General features: G+C 47.3%; 1 protein-coding gene across 2 annotated transcripts; it reads right to left on the minus strand.

The window, feature by feature from the left end:
• Window positions 1-3,056: 3,056 nt before the first annotated feature.
• On the minus strand, window positions 3,057-18,363 carry BDKRB1 (bradykinin receptor B1). 2 transcript variants are annotated; one of them, XM_010851400.1, is made up of 3 exons: window positions 18,100-18,363; window positions 14,538-14,688; window positions 3,057-4,232 (listed from the first exon to the last, which is right to left on the minus strand). In XM_010851400.1, the coding sequence occupies exons 1-3, from the start codon at window positions 18,107-18,109 to the stop codon at window positions 3,164-3,166; spliced, it is 1,230 nt and encodes a 409-aa protein (XP_010849702.1). In that variant the 5' UTR covers window positions 18,110-18,363; the 3' UTR covers window positions 3,057-3,163. The 2 variants fall into 2 exon arrangements, with proteins under 2 accessions (XP_010849702.1, XP_010849701.1); XM_010851399.1 differs by having other exon boundaries at window positions 14,538-14,691.
• Between the last annotated feature and the right edge of the window lie 1,152 nt (window positions 18,364-19,515).

Consider the following 19,515-nt stretch of genomic DNA (forward strand, 5'->3'; position numbering starts at 1 on the left):
GATGGCATAGTGGTCTGGCGGCCCACCGCCTGCCTGCCTCTCCATCACCAAGCTCCAGGAACACTGCCTCCTTGCCATTTCCTGAATGAACCTGGGTCTTCTTTGATGTCCCTTGAGGACAGCTCCTTCTCGTGCAGCAGGAGAGATCCCCTCTCCCCAACCCTTCCTTGGAGACTGTCCTTGGCACCGGGCCCACTGACCTCTCCTCCCCAGGTCCTTCTAGCACCTTGTCTGCCTGACTGCCCACCCCTCACCTCACTGGTCTTTGACTGTCTTATCTTAATGAAAGTGAAAAGTGAAAATGAAGTCACTCAGTCATGTCCGACTCTTTGCGACCCCATGGACTGTAGCCTACCAGGCTCCTCCGTCCATGGGGTTCTCCAGGCGAGAATCCTGGAGTGGGTTGCCATTTCCTTCTCCAGGAGATCTTCCCGACCCAGGGATTGAACCCAGGTCTCCCACATCGTAGGCAGACGCTTTACCGTCTGAGCCGCCAGGGAAGTCTTAATTAATAGATTCCATTAAAGTTTACTTATTTATTTACTTTTTGACTGTGCTGGGCCTTTGTCGCTGTGCGGGCTTTTTCTCTAGTTGCAGCGAGTAGGGGCTCCTCTCTAGCTGTGGTGTGCAGGCTCCTTACTGCGGTGACTTCTGTTGTCACAGAGTATGGGTTCTGGGGCACGTGGGCTCCTAGGTGTGGCTCCCCGGCTTTGTTGTCCTGTGGCAGGTGAGATCTTCCTAGACCAGGGATCGAACCAGTGTCCCCTGCATTGGGAGGTGGATTCTTTACCACTGAGCCACCAGGGGAGCCCGCATGGCCACCCTTGATCCTTGTGCTATCCTGGGGTGGACCCCCTGTGGAACGTTCAGTGCAAACCTTCCTACTTTGTGGCCACAACCTCCTATTTTTCCTGCCTCTATCTTGCTCTGGATGCTCCCTTTAACCCCTGTCCTTTAACCATACCAGTGTCACTCTGCTTCCCTCATCTCCTAGGTTCATTTACTTCCCTAATTTAGCCATTTTCCATAGTACCACCAAAATCCCCAACACCCTTACTCGATGGCTGCCCATCTGACAAATCCCACCCCTGGAGCAGTCCACTGTCCACCATACCTGGGCCCACTGAGCTTGGCCAGAGTGATTCATTCACATGAGAAATGCATGCGGGCTCCCTGGTGGTCCAGTGGTTAAGAATTCAGCTGCCAACGCAGAGGTCACAGACTCCAAGCCTGATCCGGGAAGATCCCACATGCAGAGATGTAGCTATGCCCGCGTACCACAGCTACTAGAGCCCGCTCGCTCCAGAGCCCGTGCTCTGCAGCAAGAGGAGCCACTGCCACAAGAAGCCTTACACTGCAACTAGCGAGGAGCTCCTGCTTGCCGCAACTAGAGAGAGCCCTAGAGCAGCAATGAAGACCAGCACGGCCAAAAACAAACACACAAAATGATCATCTAGAAAAAATGCACACCTCCAGCCAGGCGCTCACAGCCCCTGAAACACCTCCATGCTTCCCTCCTGCCCTTGACCATTAGAGATCCTCCCAACATCTGCTTCTCCTCAAACCTCAAACCCCTCCCTGGCAGCCTCATCCTTCCTTCCTTCCGCCTCCTGCTTAACCTGTGAATCCTCCTGCCTCTGGGTCTGATTTGTTTCTTTTCTCGAGAGCACTCCTTTCCCCCATTTTGCTTGTCTTTGGGGGATTTTAGGTCTCTTCCTCCAGGAAGCCCCTCTGGATGGCTCCCTCCCCGCCCCTGAGGCTGGACGCCCCGTCTGTGTGTTCTCACCTGACAACGGATGCTCCTGCTCTGTGATGCTTTCCTAACTCTCATCCCTGTTGCCTTGAGCTCCTGGAAGGCAGACCCTCTCAGGGTCACCAGTGGGACCCTCGCAGCAAGAAAGGCATGGAAGCATTCAATTCTCTTTCACCCGCAGCCCACGCTTCCAACCTGTGTGTCCCGGTTCTGCCTCCCTCTCTCCGTGTACCAGGTTCGTGTTGTTGTTTAGTCAATTAGTTGTGCCCGACTCTTTTGTGACCCCACAGACTGGTAGCCCTCCAGGCTCCTCTATCCATGGAATTCCCCAGGCAGGAATACTGGAGTGGGTTGCCATTGTCTCCTCCAGGGGATCTTCCTGACGCAGGGATCGAACCTGCATCTCCTGCGTCTCCCGCATCCGCTGAGCCCCCAGGGACACCCGTATCAGATTCTACCCCTTGTCAAACTCAGCTCACGGTTACTGCCTTTGCAACCTCTATTTTGGTAACCCTGGAAGGAGCCCATCCTCTTTCCCTCTGAACGCCCCAGGCACGGGTCTGTGTCACCTGCATGCGGTTTCTCATTTACTTTTTTTATACTGTAATTATTTTGATGTCTGTAAGTTCCTTGCAGATAGGATCTCTAGCTATATCATCTCTCTGTTCCTGGTAGTTAACCTAGAACATTTTGGAAGGACAGTTGGAATTGCAGTAAGAGATGCTTATTGAAAATTTGTTTCCTACCACTGTGACAAATTAACCATAAACTCGATGACTTATTAAAAACAGCACAGATTTATTATCTTCCGGTTCTGGAGGTCAGGCCTCCAAAGCAGTGTCTCTGGGCTGCAGTCAGGAGGTCAACACAGCTGGTTCCTGCTGGAGGCTCCAGGGAGAGTCCATTTCCCTGCCATTTCATCTCTACAGGGCGCCTGCAGTCCTTGGCTTGTGGACCCTTCATTGCATCCTTCCAACCTTCTCTGACTTGGACACTTCCGCCTGCCCTTTGTAAGGACCTTTGTGATGATACTAGACTCATCCAAATAGCCCAGGGTAACCTCCTCATCTCAAGATCCTTATCTTAATCACACCTGCAAAGTCCCCATTACCACATAAACATTCCCAGGCTCCAGGGATGAGGTCCTGGTTATGTGGGTGGGTGGGTGGGGACATCATTCAGTCTACTGTTGCTGTCCAGTCACTAAGTCGTATCTGACTCTTTGTGACAGAATGGACTGCAGCGTACCAGGCCTCCCTGTCCCTCACCAACTCCCAGAGTTTGCTCAAACTCCTGTCCATTGAATTGGTGATGTCATCTAACCATCTCACCCTCTGTTGCCCCCTTCTCCATATTTATGATGTCAGTAATAATGGATAAGGAAGCCACACTTCGTGGCTCCCCACTGTGTTAATTCCGCCAGAAAAGTTGGAGGATCTCTGTCCTATGAGACGAGGCTACTGGAGTAAGACTCCCAGGAATGCATTGTTTATAAAGTTCCCAGACTTTGGTCCTGAAAAGCTGGCCCCAAAAGACATAAATTACTGGATTCAGGCAGCTGTTGACGAAAGCAAAGAAGTTGGCACATTGCAGGCCCAGATCGATGAAATTCTCCCAGAAGCAGCCTCTGACAGCCCTCACCTGGAACAGAAATTCCAGGAAGGCAAAGAAGTGGTAGGGCGCCCAGCAGAGCAGGAAGGTGGACACGAGGGTGAGGATCAGGGCGGTGGTCCTGCCCTCCCTCGGCCCTCCACACCTCGTCCTGCTGATCTGCCGCCGCCCCCGCAGGGCTGCCAGAATGTGACAGTTGAAGAAAACGATCGCAGCCAAGGGGAGGAGAAAACTCAGCAGGGTTAACTCCACCATCCTTACAAAGGGCCAGGCATCGTGGGGGTACCGCAGCACGCAGGCGGAGACATTCAACTCTGGCACAGCCTTGACAGAGCGCAGCAGGAATGTGGGGAGACTCAGGAGGGCCCCCACGGCCCAGATGAGCAGACAGGTGCCCTGGGCCCGCCGCCGCCGCCGCTGCCTCCGGCTGGCCATGGGGTGCACCAGCACACAGTATCGGTCCTGGCTGATGGCCACGACCAGGAAGACGCTGATGAAGAGGTTGGCCTTGATGATGCCATTGACCAGGCGGCAGAGGAGCGCTCCGAAAGGCCAGTTGAATTCGTTCCGGATGTTCTCTGCCCAGAAGGGCAAGCCCAAGACGAACACCAGGTCAGAAGCCGCCAGGTTGGCCAGGTAGATTTCTGCCGTGTTCAGACGCCGTCGGGCCACGAGGAAGACGGACAACACAAAGAGGTTCCCCAGCAGCCCGCAGAGGCAGATGGAGAGGACGAAGGTGGGCAGCACTCTGTGCAGCAGGGCCCAGGCTTCCCAAGCTTCGTCACAGGATGTGGTGTTCGGGGGCAGGGGCTGGCTCTGGTTGGGAGTCTGGAGCTCCAGGAGGGCCCAGGACGCCATCCACGGTGACCTGCAAGGAACAGCACACGGAGCATCACGCAGGAGGCAGCCTACTCTAATCTGTGACCTATCCAGTCTGCCTCCTGTTTTGGAAAATAGTTTTATAGGCACACGGCCACACCCATTCATTTACCTTTTGTGTTACAGAGTGGTTTTTTTTTTGTAAATTAATTTATTTTAGTTGGAGGCTAATTACTTTACAATATTGTAGTGGTTTTTGCCGTACATTGACATGAATCAGCCATGGGTGTACAGAGTTCAGTGGTTGCCACAGTGGCCATTTGGCTTGCAAATATTAATCATCCATTCCCTTAGAGCTTCGCTAGTGACTCACATGGTAAAGAATCCACCTGCAATTCAGGAGATCAGGGTTCGATCCCTGGGTCAGGAAGATCCCCTGGAGGAGGGAATGGCTATCCACTCCAGTATTCTTACCTGGAGAATTCCATGGACAGAGGAGCCTGGTGGCTATAGCTCATGGAGTCTCAAAGAGTCGGGCAAGACTGAGCAACTAATGACTAACACTTCACTTTTCCCTTAGAGAAAAAGCTTGCCAACTCTGAGTATAAAGGAAAAGATGATCAAGGCTTTGAACCCCAAGTTCAAATCCTGACACAACCACGTGGTGTGGGCTACTTAGACCCCCTGAGTTTTATTTTCCTTTTTGAAAATTGGAGCTAATCGTATCCTTCTTGTGGGATTATGTCTAGAACTGTATCTATGGAACACTTGACCTGGTCGCCTGGTTTAGAGGCAGCACTCAGTGGAAGGGGAGGATGAGTCTTATTTACAACCATACTATTATGATTAGCAGTGCAACAAATATTTAATGAGCACCTACTTTGTGCCAGCACTTTGCCAGGCACTGGAGATACAGGGCCCAGCTCCCTGAAAGTGGCAGACAGGAGACAGTGGTTGATGGCTGAAGACAGAATGAAGCAAGGAAGAGACCTGGCCAGTGGAGATGTTGGTCCATTGGAACTGGGACCAGTAGGATGGAGAGGGTGGAGTCAATAGTAGAAGATGTGGAGTTTCTGGGGCTTCACACCTAAAAATCCTCCCTCTGTTTGGATGAGCTAATATTTGCACAGTGCTTCAAATGGTCTCTGGCTCTCCATAGGCACTTGCTACCTGTTAACTATTGTTATCATCTTGCTTATCCTTAGTGATGTTTGAGAGATCTTGAGCTGGGCACAACTCACAGTATCCAACATAAGATACCGTATAAGACAGCTGATCTCCAGAGAGTCTCTTTGGCTCTGCAGACTTAGGTAATCGCTTTGTGACTCTGAGCCTGACTTTCCTCATCCAACCTTCTCGCTGTGACACTGAAAACCACATGCTGCACCATTCACATCAGGTCAAAACCACGGGTCCCTCCACTCATTCATCCACTGGACAAGTATGTACTGAGCACCCACTACATGCCAGGCACAGTTCTAGGCACTGGGACAAGCAGTAACAAACAGCCAACCTACCTGCCTTCAAGGTGCTTCTAGCCTCGTGGGAGGAGACAGGAAGCTCAGTGAATAAACTCGTTAGCCCGGGACGGGCAGCCGTGGAGGCAGTGAGCCGAGGCCAGGCTTGAGAAATATTCCAAGGGTAGGACCACCATGATTTTCCAATTGTGTATGTGTCATGAGAAAGCAGGGATTGCATGATGCCTAGATTTTGGGCCTGAGAACCTGGAAATGGCAAATAGATGGGGAAACAGTGGAAACAGTGGCTGACTTTATTTCTAGGGTCTCCAAAATCACTGCAGATGGTGACTGCAGACATGAAATTAAAAGACGCTAACCCCTTGGAAGGAAAGTTATGACCAACCTAGATAGCATATTAAAAAGCGGATACATTACTTTGACAACAAAGGTCTATCTAGTCAAGGCTATGGTTTTTCCAGTAGTCATGTATGGATGTGAGAGTTGGACTGTGAAGAAAGCTGAGCGCCGAAGAATGCTTTTGAACTGTGGGGTTGGAGAAGACTCTTAAGAGTCCCTTGGACCGCAAGGAGATCCAACCAGTCCATCCTGAAGGAGATCAGTCCTGAGTGTTCATTGGAGGAAATGATGTTGAAGCTGAAACTCCAGTACTTTGGCCACCTGATGCGAAGAGCTGACTCATTTGATAAGCCCCTGATGCTGGGAAAGATTGAGGGCAGGAGAAGGGGACGACAGAGGATGAGATAGTTGGATGGCATCACTGACTCAATGGACATGGATTTGGGTAAACTCCAGGAGTTGGTGATGGACAGGGAGGCCTGGTGTGCTGCAGTCCATGGGGTCGCAAAGAGTCAGACATGACTGAGTGACTGAACTGAACTGAACCTGGAAATATGAAATCGCCATCAACTGAGATGGAGATGATGGAGTGGAGACAGGGCAAGTTTTTTGGGGGGACAGTCAGGACTTGACCTGTGGACATGTGAGGCAAGCTGTCTGTTGGACATCAGGTGGGGATGTCAAGGTAGTAAGCTACACAAGATTGGTGTTAAGAGACCAAGTCTGAGAGAGTGATACATCCTCATCCTTGGGAGGTGGTTTTTTTTGTTTTTGTTTTTGAAATTTATTACATTTATTTGGATTCACTGAGTCTTAGCTGTGGCATGAGCGATCTTCGATCTTAATTATGGCATGCAAACTCTTAACTGTGGCTTGGGAGATCTAGTTTCCTGACCAGGGATCAAGCTCAAACCCCCTCAAACTCAAATACTAGGAGCTCAGAGTCTTAGCCACTGGACCAGCAGGGAAGTCCCCATCACTGGGAGTTGTAATCACATGGATGGTATTTAAAGCCACAGGACTGGGTGAAATCACCAAGGGAGAGTGTAGGCAGAGAAGAGAACCAGCTGCTAGGCTGCCAGTTGACCTGTCAGCAGAGGACACGGGAAGTGAGGGGTTAGGAGGTGGCTTAAAGATGTCTGCGGCTTAAAGAGTTCTGACCTAGAGCATAAAGAATAATAGGAATGCTCTTATTTCATCACTGATTTCAGGGCATAAATCCACAGCGAAATATTTATTTTGTTATTTGGTGATACTTTTCAATTTAGCAATAAGCCCTTCTGGCAGCAACAAGCAAGAAAAGTTTAATGACAGTTTAAGCCCTGAACTTCTGTCTCTCGGAAATTGATGATGAATGTGTAACTTGCACAAAATATTGACGCTTACATCACAAAGGGGGCCTTTAGCGATTTCTCTGACCGGAAGGAAACCCGACACAAAGCTGCTACTTCAGAAACTGTTATTTTTCAAAGATCAGCCTGAAAACATCAATTCCACTTTATCACTGCAGAAGATACTGTCATAGGTCACACTGGAAGGATGACTTTTCACTTAGAGCAGACGAGTATTCTTTACGTCAGCTCATTTTTAGCGTCATGTTATCTTGTACCCACACTACAATAGAAGTGATAGCTGGTTCATGAGAAAGCCCCGTAAGAAATTCACAGGCAGTGAAACGGAGCCAGTTTGATAACTGTCTTCAAACAGAAAAATCAGTCAATTTCCGTCACGATTCAATTTTTTAATCCAGTTCATGGAATCAAAGCCAAAACTTATGAAAGTTCACCCTGGCAAAGTGAAACAATGGACATTTTTGTGAATCCTATTCTAAATTCAGTTTAAATTGTTCACATTGAAAAGAAAGTTGTGTTTTTCTGATGATCACACACATTTTGGTGGGGCCCAGTGTCCCAGAGAGAACAATACTCTTGCTAAAATAAGAGACCAGTGAAGCAGAAATGTACTTCCAACAAGCTGCAGTGCAGACCCAGTGTGTAATCGCATATAAATAATCTCATTAAGTGTGTGTGCACGCTCAGTTGCTCAGTCGTGTCAGACTTTTTGTGACCCCATGGATTATAACCTGCCAGGCTCCTCTGTCCGTGGAATTTTCCAGGCGAGAATACTGGAGTAGGTTGGCATTTCCTCCTTCAGGAGGCGATCTTTCCAACCCAGAGATAGAACTCGCATCTCTCGAATCTCCTGCATTAGCAGGTGGATTCTTCTGCGCCACCTGGGGGGCCCCGAATTTCATTATAGTTGACAAGAGTTACAAAGTTTTACAGCATAAGTTTTGTGGTTCAGACTTACTGAACTACAAACTTTTGTGATGAAGTTGATGAGGAATTAAAAACAACTTTAGCATGTATTTTCTTTCTCTGCTGTCCTTCATCAATCAATTTTAGAAGACATGGACTCTAAGTGCCCTAAAATGTTATTCAACTATTTGTTATAGCAGAGTTGAGAATTTTTGCTGAATTTGTTCTAAATCAATGAGGAATGCAGCACCAAACAACAGCTTCTAGAGCTTTAGCAGAGCGTAGTTAGTGAAAATGAAGCTTTATGCAGGAAATAATTGAAATGTATAGCCAAAGGAGGAAAGGAGAAAATGATCAAACTGAGAAGAGGTCAAATGACATGGAAAATTTAATTTTTGAGTTCTATAATGAGCTTTGGAATATCTCAATTTGTGGGAAGAATCTTTTCAATTGCAGAAGTTCATATTCTGTACAAAAATGAGATGAAATTGAGAAAGCCCATAATTTGCTGTATCTGAATTTGACAAAGCATTCAAAACTTTTAAGTAGCTACAACTTATTTGAAGATATGTGCTAAAAATATCTGTTGAAGGAGCTCAAATTAAGGCACCTGTGAAAATATCTGGGTTGAAATATTTACATAATTCCATATGCAAAGTATCAGACTTGAGAATAGCTTCTGCTTGGCAGAATTTGCTCAGAGTTTGTCAGATACCTCAACATTAAAGAGAGACCATCTTCATTAAATGTATTCTGGTCCAAGAGAAGAGACAATTGAAGGTGCTTCATTTCAATTTATTAACCATAAAATTTGAAGAAAAAATTCAGGCAATTATATGAGACCATTCAAAATAATAAGACCATACTGAAAGAAAAATACATTCTTTTGAAAATGCCAGTGACCTGTGAGAGTCAGGTACAAGCCTAAGAAACTGATTGCAGCACATAGATATGTACCCAAACTAATTATCTTGCTTAAAATATTTTGTAATGTTTAACATAAAGAAAATGTTTCATTTTGCTATTATATTTATGTATGTATTTAGATATTTTTGGGGAAAAACATTTACTAGAACTACTTTATAACTCCATCAATATAATATTTATAACCTCAGATATGCAGACGACACCACCCTTATGGCAGAAAGTGAAGAGGAACTAAAGAGCCTCTTGATGAAAGTGAAAAGGAGAGTGAAAAGTTGGCTTAAAACTCAACATTCAGAAAACGAAGATCATGGCATCTGGTCCCATCACTTCATGGGAAATAGATGGGGAAGCAGTGGAAACAGTGTCAGACTTTATATTTTTGGGCTCCAAAATCACTGCAGATGGTGACTGAAGCCATGAAATTAAAGGACGCTTACTCCTTGGAAGGAAAGTTATGTCCAACCTAGATAGCATATTGAAAAGCAGAGACATTACTTTGCCAACAAAGGTCCCTCTAGTCAAGGCTATGGTTTTTCCTGTGGTCATGTATGGATGTGAGAGTTGGACTGTGAAGAAAGCTGAGCACCGAAGAATTGATGCTTTTGAACTGTGGTGTTGGAGAAGACTCTTGAGAGTCCCTTGGACTGCAAGGAGATCCAACCAGTCCATTCTGAAGGAGATCAGCCCTGGGATTTCTTTGGAGGGAATGATGCTGAAGCTGAAACTCCAGTACTTTGGCCACCTCATGCGAAGAGTTGATTCATTGGAAAAGAGTCTGATGCTGGGAGGGATGGGGGCAGGAGGAGAAGGGGACGACAGAGGATGAAATAGCTGGATGGCATCACCGACTCGATGGACGTGAGTCTGAGTGAACTCCAGGAGTTGGTGATGGACAAGAAGGCCTGGCGTGCTGCGATTCATGGGGTCTCAAAGAGTCGGACACGACTGAGCGACTGAACTGACTGACTGACTGACTGAAGCAATTTGTTAGTGTGTGTGTATATATGCATATACATTCATACATACATAGTTAAATACATAATTTTTTTGAAAATAGATTTTTTTTCTTTTTAAATTTGGCAGTGCCAAGTCTCAGTTGTGGCATCTGGGATCTAGTTCCCTGGCAAGAGATTGAGCCTGGGATGCCTGCATAGAGAGCGTGAATTCTTAGCCACTGGATCACCAGGAAAGTCCCTGAAGATAGTTTTTAATTAGAACTACTTTATAACTGGCTTCCCTGGTGCCTCAGGTGGTAAAGAATCCACTTGCAATGTAGCAGATGTGGGCTCAGTCCCAGCTCGGGAAGATCCCTGGAGGAGGGCATGGCTACCTACTCCAGTATTCTTGCCTGGAGAATCCCATGGACAGAGGAGCCTGGCGGGCTACACTCCATAGGGTCACATGGAGTCAGACATGACTGAAGCTACTGAGCACACACGCAAGCACTTTATAACTGTATTAATATAACTAATTCACTGGTGAATGTATATATACATATACATACACGACTGAAGTGACTTAGCCCGCATGCATGCACATATATATTGCATTGGCCAAAAAGTTTGAGTTTTTCTGTAACCTGAAAGAACTTTCTGACCAACCCAACCAATGTAATTTAATATGCATATTTTTTGAAAATAGCTTTTGATTGAACTGCTTTATAACTCCATCAATATAATACGATCATTGGAAGTGTTTTATAGTGATTTGCTATTGTAGCCACAGGAAAGCCACACACCCAGGAAACCTGACTTCTCAGGAACTTGGTGAGCACAGGCTCGCACCTCCAGCCCCCTTGTACCACACACACGGGTGGGAGCTGCCTCCTAAAACCTCCAGTGGGTGTCATGCCATTCCTTCCTGTGTGCTTCTCTGTTCACGCTGAGGAAGCTCTGTGTGCCACGGAAAGCCCGCATATCGCCTCACCACCATCTCCCCAGATGCTGGGGTGCAGAGTGAGGCCCTGGCACCAGACCTGACCCTTCACTGGCAGCCACATGGGTGATCTGTGGGCTGTGCTGGGCTTTAGGTAGCCCAATCCTGACAACTTGCCTGGGAGGAGGATGGCTGTCTGTGCCCATTGTACAAATGAGCAAACAGAGCTGAAGAGAAGTGACTTGCCCAGGTTCACCCAGTGATGGGAGCCAGTCTGTTTTATGCATGGCTCTTCTTCCAGGCTCAGCTCAGAGTCCAGGCCTCTTTCACCCAGTGTGCTGTGACCATAAAGAGAACACACCTGGGGTCAGGGAGCCTGGGCTTAGGTCCTGGGGCCCCCAAACTGTGATTTGGGGCAAGCCAGGTAACTTCTCTGAGCCTCAGTTTGTTCATCTGTAGAATGGGAGTAACAACAATTATTATGAAGTGTCATGGTGAGGATGGAATGAGATCCAGCCTGTAGAATCCCCTTGCAGGTTGCAAACCATCCAATATGAAGCTCGAATAGTGATAAACCGCACAACAACAATAATCACAGTGATGAGTACAGTAGCAATAGTAGTACTACTAACGATGATGATAAGTATCCTGGTCCATCCAGTGTAAGCAGCCTGTCCACGTGGGCTACTCTGCTGTTGGAACACTAGGTTAGAAAGTATCAAGAGAGCCCTTTACTGCTTTTTCAGAGCTGTGGATCAGTTCAGGGGTTACCTGGCACCCCGCATACTAAGAAACTAAGCAACTAAATTCGGAAAGCTGAGCTCTGGGAGGCCTGGTTTCTTGGCAGTGGGATTCTGATTCATCTCCAGCCTCGGAGTCTTCACCCCCAAGAGGTTTAAGAAGGAGCTGGAAGGAGGGAAGGGGTTTGTTGTGGGCACCGAGAGAGTCCCCTGATCACTCTGCTTAGCTTCTCTCCCCTTCCTCCTCCAGGTCACCTTGAACATGTGAGACAGGAGGCTGAGTCCCCTCTGGAGTGTGGGACAGTGCAGGAAAGGGTGGCCTTGGGGAGCGGTGGATGGGGCCCGGCTCCTGTGTGCTCCTCAGGGACCACAGGGTAGCAAGAAGCAGGAGCTGCCCAGGTACCACCAGACCAAAGCTGGGGCCAAACCCCAGGGATGTGGGGTTGGCAGAACAACAGTCCACAAAGATGTTCACGTCCTGGTCCCTGGGACCTGCAGATATGTCCCCTTACATGGAAGAAGGGACTTTGCAGATGGGATTAAGAACCTTGAGATGGGGAGAAGATGCTGGATTATGGAGGTGGGCTTGATGTCATCACAGGTGAAAGTGGTTCCATTTATAAGTGAAACAGGGAGGTGGGGGACAGGGGTCAGAGTCAGAAAGAGATTAGAAGATGCTATGAAGATGGAGAAGGGGCCATGGGCTAAGGAACACAGGCGGCCTCTAGAAGCTGGAAAAAGCCTCCAGAGGGAGCCCAGCCCTGCAAACACCTTGACTTGAGTCCATTGCAGCTGATGTTAAAGTTCTGACCTGCAGAACGGTAAGATAACTTTGTGCTGTTTCAAGCCACCGTGCGTATGTGCTCAGTTGCTTTAGTCATGTCCGACTCTTTGCGATCCCCTGGACTGTAGTCCACCAGGCTCCTCTGTCCATAGGATTCTCCAGGCAAGAATGCCGGAGTGGGTTGCCATGCCCTTCTCCAGGGAGTCTTTGACCCAGGGATCGAAGCTGCGCCTCTTACGTCTCCTGCCATTGGCAGGCGCGTTCTTCACCACTGGCACCCCCTGGGTTTGTGCTAATTTGTTCCAACCCCAGTTGGATACTAATACAGGGGGCAAGGCTTCACCCCGCCCAGAAAACCAGGGGCTGTCACCTGTACCATCTGCAGAGACCTCTTACTTCAGCCCGAATCTGACTGGCTCAGCAGACAGCCCCCTCCATCCCAGGGGACCCGGCTGTGTCTGTGGCTGCTGCAGCCACAGCGTGAGTCTGCTCAAGCCGAGCTTATTTTCAGAAGGGCTCTACCAGCTGCTGCCCATGTTTATGTAAAGTTGGCCAGAGAGCAGAAATCTTCTTTTGTTTGCTCCGAGTTTTAGCTCTGATATTTGCCTGGCACATAGTATGTGGTCAGAATCCAGCAGCTATTGATATTATTAGTCATATTTGATCCTAATTGAAAAACTCACAAGTGATACTGGGCAAATATGTTAGAGATGACTTATTCTGTAATTTCCACCTGGTATTTTCTGAGTTCCCCACACGAAAACATTGTCATGTGCTGCTTCTTCAACAAAATAGCCTCCTTCAAATTAATTCCAGTTTCAACAGTGAGGTGACGATAAAGGCATTTGAAATACAGACATAGATATTAAAGGATGTCAACCCAGTGACAACATAAGATACTGTTTTTTTATTTTGAATTTCTCTTTAATTTTCATCTATTAATTCAGCAAGAAGCAGTTCTGAAAAATAACATCATAGCATATCATTTAGCAAAACTATTCCTCAGTTTCATGCATTTTTCTCTTCCATTTCCTTTTGATTTTCTCAAACGTTTAAAGTTGAGGGAAAATGTACTAGAATCAAAACTTCAAAAAATTGTTCAATTTTTTTTACATGATGTAATCCTTATCTTTGAATATCTATATAACAATAGACTCATATTTTCAAAGGACAATTTTTGTAAAAAATAAAAGTTTAAATATTTTATGAATAGTAAACAGATATTTAATATTCATTATATTTTCCTTTTTAAATTTTTCAAGAAGGCTTCATCTAATTTAAAAAATCATAAAACCTTGGTCATGTTCCACCACAAATGGCCAGATAACACAATTTCTCTTAGTAGAGAAGTAGGCTTATTTTGTCTAATATGTTGTAACATTGTAAAATCCTTATATGTTTGTTTCTGGCTATCTCCATTTTAACAAAGTAACCAACACAACATTTCTTATAAAGTTGAACCTGTGAAGTTATCTCCCTTCCCTCCCATATTTACGTGACATAAAATACCTTGTTCAATATAAGATGCTGTTTTCAATCCACAAATAACCCAACCAGCTATTAGTGTTATGAAATTTTGTAAGTGATCCTTGGAGACCAATTTGATTTTTATAAATCAGAATTCGTAGACTGTAAGTGGTCAGAGTCCACATGGGGCTCTGATGGCTGTATTCAGCCTCTACATGTTTCGTGTGAGTTTGCGGTAAACAGCTGCTGGAAATAATCTCTTATTTCAAATGTCCTCTCTCCTCTCTTCTGGAAAAGCAGCTAAAACCCAAAGGAGGAATGGGATACAGGTCTCTTAAATTGATTTAAAATTATGTTTAAAAAAATACATCCAAAGAATGTTGAAAACTCTGCCAATTTAATTTGTAAAAGGAAACGTTTTTCTGAGATATGGATCTTCTATTTTACTTTTGTAAGAGAGAGAAAAAAAGATGCTCATTTACTTACTCAGGCAAAATGAAAGGGATCACAACTTCAGCTGGGCTTTCTGATGGTGAGAGCTGTCTTTGGAGATGTTTTCTGTTCTGGGAAGCACCGTGGAAGTGTGGTGGCCTTAAATTACATAACCCCCGCTCTGATGATGATGTCATTGGCTGGACTGCTGAAAAAATAAGTCTTTCAGATGGAGGAAGCAAACTGGGATTTTGAAATTAAAACTGCTTTGCACTTAGGGGCTGGCAAGCGATTACTCAGCTACCATCTCCATCTCTACTTTGTCAACATCTGGAAAGACCTGCGATCCTGCCCAAAAATAGTATAACGGTCAACCAGCCCTGGAAACACATTTTGGTGTCACTGAGTCCCACAAGCCTCGCCGGGCACTGTTGGACACTGAGTGATGACTTGTTCTGTTCACACGGGGGACCTGAATGCCTGGGGTTCTGCAGCAAATTTCTTGGGAGCTGACTTGAATGCCTCCTTTTGAATTTTGATCATGAAGGGTGTGTTGCCAAGAATCCATCACTGTGGACCCCATTAAGCAAACAGCGAGCCACAGAAAGCTTGACTCATGTGGTATGCAGAGCTGAGTAAGATCAGATGCACTTTCCCCTAATCCTCCTGGCAGTTCTGAAGTCCGTTTTTGATGTATATTTGCAGATGCCAAGTTGAACCATTCAGGACCTCATGTTCAGACAGAAATTTCAGGCTTTCTTTCAGAGTCAAACCTCAAGAATCTTGGGCCAAATGTCAAATACTTTTTATTTTAGCTCCTAAAAATGAAAATGCTCTTAAGCTCCCTCTCTGATGGCAGGAGAATGCCTCCACACCAGGGCTTGATTCCCACTTCTGGGGAGTGACCCCCAAATCTCAGGCCCTAGTGCTCCCCAAACCCCAGTCCTGCCTTTCGGATGCTCTGCTTGTGTTTCTTGATGTGACCGTGAACCTGGAGTGTCTGGAGCAGAAAACGTCCCCTTTGTTTTCAGAATCTGGCCTTTTTGCCGCATCTCCTTTTTCTGATAATGACGTCTCAGTGGGGACAAACTGCACTTGCGAACTTGCCAGCGGTTTTCCCACATCGCCAGACATCTTAAACTTGTGGAGGCAGGTTTTGCAGTTTTTTTTTTTTTTTTAAAGGGACACTCCATGAAGCAGATGTGTATTTTCAGGAGGAAGCTGGAATCTATCTCTGGGGAAAGACCTTCGTGTCAGGAAAGGTTTGAGACTATAAAGTCCCGAAGATGCCTGTCATCATTTTGGGGTAGATTTTGACCAGAGGAAGTTCCCCAAATCCCAGTGCTTCCTGATTAGTAACGTAAATCGGGGTCTCACCTGCCAGCCCTCCTAGCCAGAGGGTGGTTAGTTTTTTCTCCCTTTGCTATGTGTTTAGACAGGACTGTTTCTGAGAAGCATCTGGTCTCAGGAGATGTCCACCTGCTCCAGCACAGGGGTACCCACAAGAGATGATGACACCAGTCTTGCCCGGAGGTGGGGCTTGCAGGCCCGGATGTGGCTTCATCTCATGCCAAGGACGGACCGTGGGAAATGGCCTGTGTATGGCAGGGCCACATGGCCGGGACTCTCAGTGTGTCACAGGCATTAGAGAAGGCCGAGTAAGTGGCCCTGTGGCCCCAAGGTCTTGGGGACTCCACCCATGTGTGTGATGAAAAGTTTTCTAAAAAAAAAAAAATGGATGCTCCCACAGTCACTCGCTTGCAATGCAAAAAGGGAAGTGGATTTCCCAGGAAGACAGGATTTCCTTCTGCCTCTAGGGCTGTGGGGTGCGGGAGCCTGAATTCTGAGTACAGGATGCAAGAACCCCACGTGTTGGAAGGGACCACGGATTGCTGGAATGTGGAGAAGATGGGAGGAGGCTGACAGTGGTGTGGCAGGGCCCTAGTGTGAGCTGCTCGGGGTGAAAGCCCCCTGGGTACTGGGACCTTGTGGGTATAGGTGTAGGTATTCATAAAAGCAACAGATAGAAATCATAAATACTAGTTTACATGGCTGACATGGAGAAATCCTCACAGATATCCAAGATAAGTATAGGTAACCCATCCCTTAAAGGTCATAAAATTAATGTACATCCATGTTTACTAAAAAATAATTAGCCCCCATTTCATAAACCATAGAAATCACAATCCTCTGATCATTATATCAGAAAAATAAAGAATGCTTCAGAATTCCTGTAGTCTGTATTCTGATCAAGAATCATGCAGTGGATTGTGAAAGGCTTTGTCTAGACTGTTTGTGAACTTAATATACATTAATTAATAAAACTGACTTTTAATGTGCTCAGTCATGTCCACTCTGTGACCCCATGGACCGTAGCCCGCCAGGCTCCTCTGTCCGTGGGATTCTCCAGGCAAGAATGGGTTGCCATGCCATCCTCCAGGGGGTCTTCCTGACCCAGGGATGGAATTCATATCTCTAGTGTCTCCTGCATTGGCAGGTGGGTCACTGATGCCACTGACGCCACCTGGGAAGCCCCTAAAATTATTTTAACAGGTTTAAAACGATTATTGTAACCAATTTAAAGTGATTGATTACAATAAGGGATGTCCCTGGTGGTCCAGTGACCACCAGTGGTTAAGAATCTGCCTTCCAAGGCAGGGTACGCAGGTCTGATCCTTGGTAGGGAAACCAAGATCCTACATGCTGCAGAGCAACTAAACCCGCGTGCTGCAGCTGAGACCCGATGCAACCAATAAATAATTTTTTTTTTAAGTCATTACAACAGATACCATCTTAAGGCACAAAGAGGCGGCCGGTGGAAGACCCAGGGCTGCAGTCCACAAACAGAGGATAGCCCGGCCAGCTGGGTGGTCAGATGACCTTCCCTGGGATTGTCCTTAATGCTAACATGGAGGGACCCCAGGCAGGTACGGTGGGCTCAGAAGACATTCGAAGCAGATTCAAGGAAAGGATGAGCTGGAGTTCGAGGTTGGGGACACACAGGTCATGTTCCCACCGTGACATCAAGTGTCACTTTCCAGCTCTTCAGCAGCTAAACCTTGGAGTCACTGGTCTCTTCTCCTTTCTAGTCAAATCCAGCAGCTTCTTCAAGGTCAAAGACTGGTATATTTCACCCAGCACATTTCTACGAATGACAACTATATGCTAAGCATCTGGGGTGGGGGTCCCCATTCAGTTCTTACAACATCCAGCATCTCTCTGACTGTCTCCACTGCAGATAAAGAAAGGAAAAGCACCACGGCGCAGCTTCCCACCGGGATGAAAGGCAGTGCTCTCGTTTCCGTCCAGCTAGCGCACTTCACCCCACCCGAGCATTCCTTCCCATCTGAGTTTTAAACACTCCTGCAATCAACAAGTCTGCAGCAAAGAACCCCAAACCAATCCCCTTGCTTTATGATTTTTCTCCTTTCAGTCTATCCTTGGGCGAGATGAATATTCCAGAAGCACTTAGATTTTGTCACTTCACCGGCCCAACTGTTTGGAATGCACAGGCTCCTTGTTGGTCCTGCTGTATCGCCTGGAGCCAGCCTCGACCTGGGTCTTGTTCCAGCTGACAGGGGTGTCCCATGGACCTAGTACATCTGGACTCGCCTACCTGTGAGCATTCGCTAGAAATCACATCCCAGTCCTCTGTCTCTGCTTCAAGTCCATCTGTCACTCAAATCCCACTGTAACCTTTGCTCCTCTGTGAGCACAGGTCTGGTCGCGTTTCCTCCTGTTCTGCAAACATGTAGGGAGCAGCTCCCTGGGGCCAAGTGCAAGCTGGGAGCCAAAGGCAGAGAAGACGGCTCAGTGTCCACCCTGGGTTGTTCACGCTCACACAGATAAGGCAGGCGTGCAAGAGACACTTGCAGCCAAGTGTGGCAAGCGTCACGGTAGAAGAGAACCCAACTGTAGCACCGGGGGTGGGAGGGCAGGAGGGGTGGGGTCAGAGTAAGGGGTCATGATGTCAGGGGGATACAAATAAAATCCTCCATGTAGGTTTACCAAAGCACAAAGACCCGGAAATCTATGGGGGAGACAGCTACCCACCTGTGTGTCCTGGGCATTCAGGCAGCCACAGGCGCTGCCCTGGCCTGAGTTCATGGCCATTTAGAAGCCAAAGGCTCTGGGCACCGGTCACCCTGCAGAGAAAACTCTGCCAGGACAGGGGTGCCGTGGACCAGGAATGTTTAAGAAAATCCACAGAAAACTCTCCATCCCCACGTTGGCCTTGCTCGAGGAGATCAGGTTCTCTTAGCTGGTCAGTGGGCTTACCAGACCCTCCTCTTAGGGAAGCTGGGAGGATCCCAGGAGCTAACATAGCCCAGACCTGGCATGTGCTGGCATTCAGGAAGCCTCCCAGGGCAGCACTCGGAAGGGCCTGGCCAGAGGGGGCCGGCTATGCTCCTGTGTGTTGGAAAGCTGAAGTCGGACCATGGCGTGTCCTGTCTCAGGCCCAGGAGGACACTAAGATTGGACAGAGGTCCTCAAGGCCACGGTGGCCCGCCCCCTGCTGCATTTCTGAGTGCCCCTTTCACTGTCTCTGCCTGCTCCCTGGCATCCTTGCTCTGTATTTTTTTTAAGATTTTTTTTTTCATGTGGACCATTTCTTAAAGTCTTTATTGAATTTGATATAATATTCATTCTCTTTTGTTTTGGCTTTTTGGCCAGGAAGCATATGGGATCTTAGCTCTCCAACCAGGTATCAAATCCACAACCCCTGCATTGGAGGGCAAAGTCTTAACCACTGGTCCACCAGGGAAGTTCTTTCCTCACTCTGTCTTGAATAAGCCACTTTGTCTCCTACCTCAGGACCTTTGCACTGGCCAGTCTCTCTGGCTGGAGTGCCCTTCTCATTGGGACCTGCATGCTCACTCCCTCAGGTCCTTGTGGTCCTCACACACCCACCCTTATCAGAGAACCCCTCCCTGAAATATCCCTCCTCCACTTGCCTGGCTTCACTGTTTGTTACAGTGGCTATCATCACCTGGTTCAATTCATCTGTTTATCTTTTACTTCCTCTTTCTCT

The sequence above is a fragment of the Bison bison genome, unplaced genomic scaffold (genome assembly GCF_000754665.1).
Source record: "Bison bison bison isolate TAMUID 2011002044 unplaced genomic scaffold, Bison_UMD1.0 scf7180017864302, whole genome shotgun sequence".
Classification (NCBI taxonomy): Eukaryota; Metazoa; Chordata; class Mammalia; order Artiodactyla; family Bovidae; genus Bison; species Bison bison.

Coding starts and splice junctions, on each gene's coding strand:
- BDKRB1 (XM_010851399.1), bottom strand. Junction 4,233..14,537: donor ATCCCTTTCATTTTGCCTGA/GTAAGTAAATGA, acceptor TGTTCCTTGCAG/GTCACCGTGGATGGCGTCCT.